The 12,770-nt window shown below is 43.8% G+C and overlaps 1 protein-coding gene across 6 annotated transcripts in view; it reads right to left on the reverse strand.

Moving 5' to 3' along the window:
• The window catches only part of myrf (myelin regulatory factor), a 42,546-nt gene that overhangs the window by 12,823 nt on the left and 16,953 nt on the right, over positions 1-12,770 (reverse strand). For all 6 annotated transcript variants that reach the window (XM_072718294.1, XM_072718297.1, XM_072718296.1 and 3 more), the window contains exons 2-9: positions 8,870-8,960; positions 8,304-8,573; positions 7,681-7,742; positions 5,935-6,151; positions 5,011-5,111; positions 3,993-4,107; positions 746-941; positions 516-592 (exon numbers count right to left, since the gene is read on the reverse strand). In XM_072718294.1, the coding sequence (XP_072574395.1) occupies positions 516-592; positions 746-941; positions 3,993-4,107; positions 5,011-5,111; positions 5,935-6,151; positions 7,681-7,742; positions 8,304-8,573; positions 8,870-8,960 (1,129 nt within the window). The remainder of the gene's footprint in view (positions 1-515; positions 593-745; positions 942-3,992; positions 4,108-5,010; positions 5,112-5,934; positions 6,152-7,680; positions 7,743-8,303; positions 8,574-8,869; positions 8,961-12,770) is intronic.

Consider the following 12,770-nt stretch of genomic DNA (forward strand, 5'->3'; position numbering starts at 1 on the left):
TCACTATAATGACTGACTTTGACTATGACTGTCTCAACTCCAAAGCACGTCAAGCTGAAACAGACTGCAGTTCCACGTTGCATGGAATTCTGTCCATATTGACAAAATAAAGCAAAACTGAAGAGCATATTTAACTCACTCGGTCCATTTTTGTCATTTTTGAGAGGAGACCTAAAGTCAGGCTTCCTCATCATATCTCATACAGTATCAGGAACCAAATTGTCTGGAAAATGTAAACTAGTTTTAGAAATTTGCTCTTCTATTGAGTAATTTGGCAGCTTTTAGTGATTATATTAATGCTTTTGGCTTGCAATTTTATGCTGTTGACTATACTGCAGACGGTGTAAAGGTGGATAGCCACTAACATTTTCAGCCAGTGCATTGCCTGATCACTTTCTTACACCCTTCTTTTTTTACCAGATAAACCTTCCTAAGAGAAAGGAACACCTCCCCCCCCAAACACACACACACCCACCCAACCCTCATTCTTTGTCAATGCTGTGGTGGCCACTCACAGAACTGGTTTGAATGGTCTCTTGCTGCGGTCAGACTGAGATTGCTCCACGTTGATACATTGGTTCATGGCTTCAAGCTGCGGTAGAGGAAGACAAGAGCATCTTGTGTCTTTGTGTTCCAATGAGCCAATATACGGGTCTACAGGCGCAGAGTCGAGCGAGTATTTCAGAGTATAAGTCACTGTAACAGATTGTACGTGAAGTGTGCGAAGCTAACTACGGGCAGTTACCTTCACTCCGTTGAGTTTGAGGTAGAAGCAGTCTATAGGCTGCAGACCCTCACTGGTCTTGACATATTTAGGATCACCCAACATGCCGATGTACACTGTGACCTGGAAGTGGTTCTTCTTCTGGCACACAAAGGCATCATCTGGCACTGAGAAGTTAAAGCCCTTGTCAGCGTCAACGCGATAAGTGGGCATTGGCCTACGAGCAGAGGAGAGAGAGAAAATGACGTCATATCATGGCTCTTGTGGCGCTCCACTTTTTCGGCGCCTTAGATCCCGTTAACAGTCGTTCGCCTATAAGACCCCAGCTGTGATGCCCAGGGCTGGGCTGATGAACGCTGTCCCAGCCCCTGAAATCATGCGTACCTTCAAAAAAATGCCATTTTCTGGGTGTCAGAGTTTCTTTAAATATAGATCTGATTCACCCGCTGTGTGATCATGAGCCATGCAGATATAATGATGAAGAAAATGTTTCACGGTTGTCCTGCCAAGCTGCTTTCTCTCCTGTTGGCTGCTCAACCTTATCTGTCGCACAGTTTCCAGAACTGACATACAGCAATAGGTGCTAATAAATCCTCTGTCCACCTCACCCTCTCGAACGAAAGTGTACTCCTGCTCTCTCCCACGCATAGCTCACCTCTCTGGAATTCAGAGGCCTTCTCCCCCCCCCCCCCCCAAAAAAAAACCCCCCCGCTTTTTTTAACTGCCCCCTGAAAACCCATTTCCATGCCTTACACCACTCTTGTTCATTCTCCATTTCTTATCAGCAGTCTCTAAGAATTTTAGAACATGTTACATAAACAGGACAAATGCTTATCTCCTTATTTTAACAGTTTCGCCAGTTGTGCTTTTTAAAAAAAGATTACATAATTCTTATTCTCGTTTGTAAACATTGTATACATTGTTTTTTTTTTTTTTGCTCCATATCTTGTCAACTGAAGTCAAACTGAAACACTATCCTGCAGGATAAGTTATACAAGCTTTCGGAGACTCCCATAAAAACTAAAGGCACGTTTGTGTTGCGTTCCTTAATGTTGAAGGCTGGTGCCGTTCTTTGTGCTGTTAAAGGGTGGTGCCCCCACAGTGAAACGACCATTTACCAAAGATCTGCGATCTGACACGGATCAGCGTCTCGATCCGTCTTCATGAAACTATTTTACACTCTGTCAGCCCTGCCCTAACATACGTCACGGGCAATTTACAATAAAGCTTTAGCAATTTCTGCCATGCCCTCTCATCTTGTCTCTAAGTTTTAAATATTTTATTCCTAACTATCCTGAAATGCATATAGCAGTCTGGAAATAGGTCATGTATCTGCTCTAATTAGGGTGTTTCTGGCTTGATTGCAAGTTAAAATTCATTATGATCTCCTGGAATTTCTATTACAAATGGCATAGCTTCTTATAACAAAAGAAATGTTGTCTAATTATTAATCTAATTAATTCTTGATCATAAACTATACTCTGGTAACCTATTCATTCCAATTTGTAGCACTAAACAATTGACATGTTACAACAATTCAGTTTCCATGGCAGCCTAAAAGAAGAAAATCCATACCCTTAAATCAAACACTTGCATCTGCCATTTTTGAATGATGCATTGTGAACACTGTACATTTTTTTTCTATGTATATACACTTGCTCGTTAGTATATTTGAGATATGTGCCTTTTGTTCATTATGTAATGTTTGTGATATTGTGCTGTAATCTTTCACTTCATTGCCAGATTGTTCTCAATTTACTAACCTGGTTAAATAAAAGCTAAATAATGTTTCTGATAGTGCAGATTGTTAACCATTTGGTCTAGCTGACCAAAATACTCGCTAAACCCTTTGATATTTGACCCTTTTTTTAAAATAAATCCTACCAAACTCTAATTCACTCACTTCCTTTTCACATGTTTTTGCAGATTCAATTTATTTCTAGTGACTTTAACATTGGTGTCACAACGCACAAGGGAATAACATAATCATTAAAAGAAATATATGACAAGCCTATGGCAAATGCCATATTTAATTTCCCTTGTTCAGTCAATTTTAACAGAGTAACAAACTGGGCAAGTGACCTCACGTCAGTAACTCAATCAGTCCATCACCTTAACAATCACATCCAATTGTTACAAGGTAACAGGGTGACAGGTGATAGGTTGATAGGTTGCTAAAAATAGTGTGAACACACAGCAAACATTTTAAAAACCTCTGGAAGCCTCTGGAATCCCTGAAGCCACCAGCTGTCTGACACCCAGAAACACAGACAGACATAGTGATGAGGCAAGCCCGCAGTGACACTGCAAACAGCCATGGGGATGAGGCAGGCCCGCAGTGACACTGCAAACAGCCATGGGGATGAGGCAGGTCTGCAGTAACACTGCAGACAGCCATGGGGATGATTCAGGCCTGCAGTGACACTGCACACAGCCATGGGGATGAGGCAGGTCTGCAGTAACACTGCAGACAGCCATGGGGATGATTCAGGCCTGCAGTGACACTGCACACAGCCATGGGGATGAGGCAGGCCCGCAGTAACACTGCAAACAGCCATGGGGATGAGGCAGGTCTGCAGTAACACTGCAGACAGCCATGGGGATGATTCAGGCCTGCAGTGACACTGCACACAGCCATGGGGATGAGGCAGGCCCGCAGTAACACTGCAGACAGCCATGGGGATAATTCAGGCCTGCAGTGACACTGCACACAGCCATGGGGATGAGGCAGGCCCACAGTGACACTGCACACAGCCATGGGGATAATTCAGGCCTGCAGTGACACTGCACACAGCCATGCACAGAGCATGTTCAGTGATAGGCTCCTGTCTCTGTCATGCAGAACAGACAGGCTCAGAAGGTCCTTTGTCCCTATGGCCATACAGCTCTTCAACGTCACATGGAAGGGGAGGAGTGTGATGGACTTAAGTGTTTAGGCCTGTATAGCACACTCCCCTCCTGTTATTTTCCTTTGTATTGTTGCAGTATGTATGTGTGTGTGAATGTCATAGGTCTGTGTGACTATGTGTATGTATACTGTGTATAAGCTACTGGACACCTAAATTTCCTTCTGGATAAATAAAGTATCTCTATCTCTGTAGCTATGGGGATGAGGCAGGTCGCAGTGACACTGCAAACAGGCATGGGGATGAGACAGGCCTGCAGTGACACTGCACACAGCCATGGGGATGAGGCAGGTCCACAGTGACACTGCACACAGCCATGGGGATGAGGCAAGCCCGCAGTGACACTGCACACAGATACTCACAGCTCCTTGCAGTTGGCATCATACAGGAGAGTCCATTTGTTCTGCTGGTGGGGCTGCCACTTGATGCACTGGTAATTAGGGTCCAGGTAGGAATTCTCTGCATCCTGGATCAACCCTGAACAGACAAGTAGAAAGAGCAAGTCCATTATATACATTGTATACCTGTATATCTTGTTAGTGGTCAGTGAGTGAGAATAGGATTGGGATAACTCTATTCATTCCAGTGGGGAAATTCTCCTTTCACCCGGCCCCATTTTACTCTCCATGAGACACACAGACAGGTGAGGGCAAGCCTGGGGGTCACAGCGCAGGGTCCGCCAGTGCAGTGCCACTGGAGCTGGGGGATAAGGGCCTCGCTCAGGGGCCCAATGGCAGCGTCAGTCTGCTGGCCCAAGGATCTCAACTGGCGACTTTCCGATCAAGAGTCCTGATCTGCTGAGCCTCACATCGGCCCCATAAATGATACACTGAGCGATACTTTCTATAAGCTGAGATATAATTTGTGAAAAATTCTGCTATGCAAAACAATTGTTGTATGCGTACATTTATTCATCGCTTCATTTTCCAAAAGCCCCTTGGTCAATAAAGGGCTATGGAGAGCTTCATACCTATCACAGGAAGCACTGAGCACATGAATAGGCAGGCAGACACCCAGGACGTGATTCCACTGCATCTCGGGTGGGTACATTTTTAACTATATTTGTGTGTACGGGCAAATGCACCCATAAAAAGTTCCAGAACATTTTACTGATTATTATTTTTATTGTTACTTGTTATGAATCCTTATACATTATAAATCCTCATAAATTATCATTAAAATAGTCAAAAGTCCCTATCCATCCATCCGTGCATCCATTTTCTATACCCACTTGTCCAGTGCAGGGTCTCAGGGGTCCGTAGATTATACCGGAAGCTATGGGTGCAAGGCAGGGAATAACCCAGGATGGGGCACCAACCCATCACAGAAGATTGTCCCTATAAAGATAAAAATGCAAATGTTTGTGTCCTATTTGTTTACCTGGCTCTTGCTTGATGATACCACTGAGCATCTGCGTGTTGAGGGTGCTTGGAGGGGAGTCAGAGTGCTTCCTCTTCTTGGCTTGGTGACCGGGAATAGCACTGCACACAAACAGAGAAGCACGTCGGTGTTTAAAATGTGATCAGTGTAGTACAGTCTCTGATATGGGCAATGCTTTACATTAACTACACCTTCATAATACCTTCATAATACCTTTATAAAGCATTCATAGAACATTCATAAGCAGCATCTAAGTATAGCTTAAGATCCTAACATACACACACCATTGATGTATACTAAGTCAATAGATATGATTTTAAAACAATAACTGCTGTCCAGTTAAATGAAACTTGGTGATCAACAGAAAGGACAACCTAAAATGCCATTTTAATTTTATTTACATTATTTTGTTTTATTGGATGTATCTGCCTCCAATTAGCTTTGTGTAGGACATGTGATTACATCTATGCTGGAGCAGAGAGTATACTGGAGTAGAGTATAGTTAAAGCAGGAAAATCTACCAAATAAGCATAAACCCACAGCCATGCTCCAAACGGAGAGTCTTTTATTCCAGCCCCACCTCCAATGGCACAAACACAGACAAACACACACACATGTTTGTATCCACATCTTAGTGGGGACCGTCCATTCATTTCTGTGGGAAAAAACTCAACAATGACAACCCCTACCCAGCCCTAACCTTAACCATAAGTAACCAAACAAAATACTACACTTGTGACATTTTTAGTTTTTTGATTGCAGGCACGGATTTTTATAAAAGGTAGTTTCCTCTTGAGGGGACCGAAAAATTCTCTACGACATCTAAATAACAGATTTTTATCACATTGTGAGGACATTTGGTCTCCATAATGTAATATATACATATCCCCCCCCCCCCCCACACACACACACACACACACTCACTCCTGTCCTTGAGGAAGCTGCAGCAGCTGATGGAGCATTTGGCTCTGCTGGATATCCCCACCCGGCGTGCACATGGCCGGCCCAGGTGGGTACTGCGATATCATTGGCTCCTGTTTCAGGTACATGTCTCGCTGCAGGCCAGAGTAGTGCGGCTGGGGTAGAGGTGGTGAGATGTGGCACATGTTCTCGGGAGTCATCTTGCTGAGCAGGTGAGGGTCTGGGAGACAAAGTGAGGACACACCGTGTGTAACGGGTGTGTGAAGGTTACAGCATGGCCTACAAAAACCGGGCTACTCCATGTTTACCTGGATTACAATTACCTGGATGTGGCACGTCCTCACAATATGGGGAAAACAGAACAAAAAAAACGGTAATACAGTCATAAATGTAATCCTGCACTCAAGGTGTTGAGCACTAGGGGGTTGAAGTCAACACAAATCATTAAATATAGGCTTTTTTCTGAGTTATTGTTTGGGTTGTAGGATGTTCGTACTTTCACTCATGAGCATTTCTGTTGTGGAGGTCTAATGAGAGAGAGTCACCTAAGAGACCCCAGGCATTACCTATCTAACACAGAGAATGTTCATAACGTCTCTTTCATCTCTGTCTATTCATCTCCCCTGTACGTTTTTTTTGGCAACTATTACCCATGTTTCTCCTTTCCACACTAATGGCACCCTCTATTGTTTCCCTCTGGATCTCTGACAATCAGATTAGAAACCTCCACACCTTCTCTTTGGTAGGAAAATACCTCAACGTCGTTTCTCTAATACACCTGAATATAACAGCCCACACTATGGGTAACTTGGATTAAAGAAGGATTCATAATAGTTTAAAAAGTACAAAACACAAAACAGAGCAGGACAAAATGGCAAAATATTTATCAAAACATTTAACAAATCATGAACTTATTTCCTGCGAAACATTCAATACAGCTAATCAGTTTTAATCATAAGTCCCAGCCCTGTTACTTCCAAAAGCTTCATTTTACTCATGGTAAATTGAAAAATGACGCCCATGCCACCTGGTGCCCCCCAGTGTCTGACACCGTATTGACTTAGTGTACCCATTAATCCGTCGTGTGACAGCCCATTTCCCCTGGAAGCATGAAGAGCACCAAATGAATGGACGGTAATAAGGAGACAGCTGATTGGGCCGAGACCAAAATTCCCTACCTGGATTGGTGGGCTGCATCAGACTCTCGCGCTCTCACTGTGGGTCAGGCCCGTCATGCTCCTCTCCCGTCTATACTACCCTGATCCTACAGCCTTTGCTTTTTCTCCACTGGTCCTCTCTTTGTTTTTTATAATCTCCACAGTGTGCGAATCAGCCGAGGCATCCCCCCTTGTTTCTGTTTAGTGGAACACTTTCTCCTTCTCACGTTGAAGTTCCTATTTTCACTCTATTCCGTTATTGCCTCCCAGTTCTGTCTCTCAGTCTCTAGTTGACATTATCAACGATATAATTAAAGTTTTCAAGACACTGTAGCGTATCTCACACTTTGCTCGGCTTCTTCGTCTCTCCCCGGTTTTCTCATTCTCTCCTTCTGTGCCTCTTCAGGCGTGTTTCTCTGCACAGTCTATGTTTGCAGTCTGATCTTTGATTGCTCTCCGCGGTTCCCTTTCTCACTCCTTCTCTTCATAACAAAACCAGCCCCGCCCAAAATAAAACAAAAGACTGGGTCCCCCTCTTAAGTTCTGTAATGGTAGGTTTCAACAGCGATACACGTGAGCGGAAGGACCTTACCATTCACTTGCTGGGGGGAATACGGTTCTGAGCTGGAGTCTGGCGGGGACTCAGGTAATGTTCTGTAACAATAAATGGCAAATGATAAAGAAATCTGTTGTATTCTTTGATTCTGTCCACACATGTGCCAGTGTTTGTATAATTAACTGCATACATCTGTACTTGTACAATATGTATCACTGGCACAAACCTGCCACTTCACCTTCCTCCAGTCTCCATTCTTTACTCCTCTTTACAGAATGAAGTTTACTTACGCAGGTAAGGTTATACAAGGTGAGCTTATCCAGCTTGTCTGGACACAGAAAGGGTGATTGTACGGCTCAACGCCAAAACACCAGCATCCTGGTTTTTCCAGATTTTAACTCGGCAGAACCAGAACTTAGACACGTAATTTGGATTTTTAGTAGCTGTGGGCTACACGCTGCATGTATCTTAGTAACTGAAAGTATGCACAGCTGTACCAATATGAGAGATAGAACCAGACATCAGGATAGACATAAACCTATCCTTATCTATCAATCCATCCATCCATCCAAAAAGGCTTATCTTGGTCAGGCCCATGCGGGTGAGGCGGTAAGCATAGAGAATAATGCTGGGGTACACCCCCCGTCCTCCCCACTCACCCAGAGGCGTAGTGGCCCCTGTGCTCTGTCTTGACGTGAGACTGCTGAAGCTGCTGTGGTTGCTGCCCCAGGTAGGGGTAGCTGTGTCGATGGCCTCCTAGTGATGGAGCTGTGGGGTAAGAGGTCTGGCAGAGTGGGGGCAGGGGCGGCTGGGCGCCCGGGCGCAGGGGTGCGTGGGGGCTCACATCACATGTCACTCCCCCTGAGGAGACCCCGGGCTGGGGGGAGGAGAAGCTGGGGCCAGAGCCTCCCTGGACCTCAGAGAAACATCTGGGGGTGAGAGTCACACAGGGAGCAGGTCAGACTCTGACAGGTGACATTCATCAGCTACTACTATTGAACTGAATTGAAGCTCTAACCCAGATTCTAAAATGTTCCGTGATTACAATGCCCTCGCTAGCTGAAATTTTAAATGGTGTTTCGTTATTTGCATAGAAGCTAAGCTGATGTGCTCAGCATTTGCGGCTGAGCAAATGTCTGCCAGGCATGTGCCCACGTGTGCCTGGGTCTGTCAGGTGTGTGCCCATGTCTGCCAGGCATGTGTCATGTAACTATGCAGTGCCCACATGTCAGAGCTGTCGTCTTCCTTGCTGATATACTCCTCCAAGATACTTGTGTCAATGTTAGCCGGCTCCAAGGAGCTGTTGATATCATGGCCTGGAAGTTGGAGAAGAAAAAATGGAGAATGCAGGTTCACATCATTGCCACAGTTTGATGAAAGACCTCACAAACCAGCTAAGACCAGAAACGTATTTTCCACAACATCATATCATATTAAATTATTTTGATTCATAAACTACTACTGCGGTTTATGAACATGGTAGCCCAATTCCATATAAAAGAATTAATCTTAATGACCAAGACACTTAAACTTCAAACCCTGCAGTGTGGGGTTATCTTACTGCAGTTAGCAGGAAACTGATGCACCAAGCTTACAAATGACCAGGAAATAAATTTTACTGATAGAAAAACCATTTCTTGGCTGCCCAGAGTTGCCAGGTAGACAGATTATCTCCCATAGATCGAGCGCAAGGGCTGTGAGATATAGGCTCTGCTTAAATTACACACCTTAAGTCCTGAAATGATATGACAGCATTTCTTTTTTTTACCAGACAAAAATAGCAGACCTTAAAATTAAAGACCATTCACAGCTCAAGGACACTTTTGATTTTCTTTCCAATTGTTTTGTGTGCCTTTAATGTAATTGTATTAAGGCCAGCTCACATGCTCTTCTTTAATTGGTTACTTTATATTATCTTATCACTTTTACTGGTGTTTGACTCTCCCCTTAGACTGGCTTGACCTTCATCTATGACTCACGATGATGAAGCGATCATGATCACGTCAGAATCAGAATCTTTATTCTCTGAGTACAAAAAAGTATACAAAGAATTTCTCTTGCAGGTGATGGCATGATATACTGTACCAACTAAACAAGTTAAACAGAGGTAGCAGAACAGAAATATGATAATATGATGTGCAAATAATAAATAAACATGTAGACAAATAAAGACGGCGAGACAACCGAATGTCTGGTGCAAACAGCTTGGGGAATGTGATGATAATTCTGTGATGAAGAGGTGTTCACGCTGCATGGATAATTATGTTTACGTTTGTTTCGTTCGTTCATTTTTTTCTCCTTATAGTAAAGCAGTATATGAAGGGTCTTTTCATTTCGAAGCTCTCTGGAAATGAGGTGAAGCAACATTTTGTAATAATACATTTAGCTTCAAAATATTTACTGCCTATAAGGATCCTTGTCCAGCTTCCCAGTCCTGTATGCTAAGCTGGGAAGGTGAAAGCGAGGCAGAGAAAGTGGTTGAAAACTGAACATAAGACCCAAGACTTGAAGGCTGAATACTGCGCTCGCCGACAGTCCACAAAGGAACTCAAAGTCAGCGATGAAGACTGCAAATCGAGGATGAAGACCCGCTCACTGCCAGTGAGGGAGGCGGAGCTCTGAGCACACGCCCATTAAAGGAGAATGAAGACTGACCACGGCAACCTTTACTGCCGGGACTGGCAGTCATACTACAGAAGCAGCCGAACTCCCCCAGTTCCCTATGCTAGCAGACATACTGGACATCCCAATAGGAAGCGGAAAACACAATGGGAGGCCAGAGCAGAGACAGAGGCGTGAGTGTGCGCGTCCTGGGGGCGGGGGCAGGGAGCACTGACAGTGAAAGCACTTTTGTGTCGCAACAGTGAGCACAAACGTCGAGGAAACATAATGGAGTTATAGAAACAAAACCAATCACACAAACACAACTATGTGAGCCCAGGAACAATTCCTCTATTCTCCCCGAACCCACATGTCTCTATGAAGTAGAAAAACACACTTTATTATATCACACCTCACCTGACCTGACCCGTTCTGTTAGCATTAGAGAACAGGCAGCGGTTAAGTCATGGTGTCTAAGCCTCAGTTCATGTTTTTTCAGATTGATTAAGTTGATAAATTTATGCTGTTTTTGATATTTAAGTCCCCCCCCCCACAAAAACAAACAAACAAAAGCCTCACATTTCATATGAGCCACAGGTTGGAGCTCTTATGTATTTTTTTCTAAGCACCTACAAAAAACTGCAACAAAAGCCTCTTACAATTACATTAGCCAGATCAGCAAATTGGAAATAGTTTCACTAATCAATTAGCCAGCAGGATAAACTGTGGGGCAGCGGGAGCAGGACTGAAGAGACTTAAGTCAAGATACTAACCAGTAATCTTATCACATTGGATATTTCACTTAACTCTGGAGTCAGTCTGTATCATACTACAATTTCCATTTTGCCTAAAAAAGTATATCAGCTGAGTAAGCAAAGAATATTTGACTAATTTACTGATAAAAAATTGACAACAAGCATTGCATTATTGTGAGTGTTGTTTCATCGCACAGCACTATATTAAATCCTGTTACGTATGACGTTAAAACACAGATGTCTGAGTTATAGCTAAATTAAATTATCCTTTAGTTGCAATTTGCACAAGTATATTAGAATGCTTTTCTTTGCCTACCCCATCTAGCTCTCCATGAGATACAGACAGATGAGAGTGACAGCACAGGGTCAGCCAGCATGCAACAGCCCAGGAGTTGGGGGTTAAGGGCCTGTCTGAAGGGCCCACAGACATCTCACTGTTCTGCAGAGGCTGGGGCTCAAACTGGCGACCTTCTGATCACAAGTACAAAGCTGTAGCCCCCAAAGTCACTTGCCACCCCCGATATTTGTGCTAATCACATCACACAGGGTGCAGTACATGGTAATCCTACAGACCCTGTCAACTGCAGTGTGATGATTGCAGTGTGATAACTGCAGTGACCTGAATCTGCACAAAAGGTAGATAAACTGAATCCAGCAATCGCCATAAAGGCTCTACAGAACAAAGGTGTCCATGGCACCCGCGAGGTGTCAGGTATTGCCATGTTACCCTTATCTTCTTCACTCGCATTTCCTTCTGACAAGTTCTGCGTAATTGGTCAAATTGCTGCACATCTGTAAGGTCCAACGCCATGTTTGCACTTTCACCGCGTCAGAAAACAAGCTGTGCACTCAGAAAGTACTGAGTGAAACTGGCGCGATAAAAGTCAGGTCAGTGTGAACTTTAGAAGATGGGAATGCCTTTCTGCGCGCGAGTGTGCGTGTGTGTGTGCATGGGGAAAGAGGCTGTTAAGAGGATTGTTTCTTTGGGGGAAGGGAGGTGACCTGTGGGTGGATGGATGCCTCTTTGCATGTGTTCCATCAGAAAGGAGTTTTGTGAGTTTTATGACAATAGGATAAGTTAGTACCTATTACTCAGACTCTGCAGGGCCTCAACTTCAAATGCTCTGTGTCTGTTTTGTCTTCCAGGTTATAGCCACTTTGCCATTTGCGTTATTGGCTTCAATCCAGGCAAGCATAACAAAAGAAGGTGATGTTTCCTCCTCTTGTTCAATGTTTGGACCCCATTTTGGCTAAAAAATATAACCTTTTCTGTCGCATAATGAGCTTTTTTGAAGTACAGTGCTATCTGAAAAACTCAAACTTAAAGACTCCTTTTGTACACTTAGATACAAACATATTATATGTTGGAGCATTAATACAAGTTTACAGTTTTGCTACACATTTGGCTCTATATACTCCCAATAACTTGCACTGCTATACTAAGTATTCATTACACATTAAACTTCCATAGTATGAATACTTTCAGGCTACCACTGAAGATATTAGTAAGTTAAAGTACCCCTGTTGTGGAACGGCCCAAATAAATATGTGTCAGAGTCTCTGGCAATTGGGAAGTAGGTCTCTATGGCATGGGGGGGGTGGGGGGGTAATCCCTCCTTCCCCTCCCTCATCTACAGCTCATTCCTTCCACTTTTATTCTCCGTTCTCAGGCAAATCTCCCAAAATCCTAAACATATGACCCACTCCTCTCCCATATAATCTCCAACAACCACACAGAGAACACACAAAACCACCATCCAGCAAACACGC

Source organism: Paramormyrops kingsleyae, chromosome 11, assembly GCF_048594095.1.
Source record: "Paramormyrops kingsleyae isolate MSU_618 chromosome 11, PKINGS_0.4, whole genome shotgun sequence".
NCBI lineage: Eukaryota > Metazoa > Chordata > Actinopteri > Osteoglossiformes > Mormyridae > Paramormyrops > Paramormyrops kingsleyae.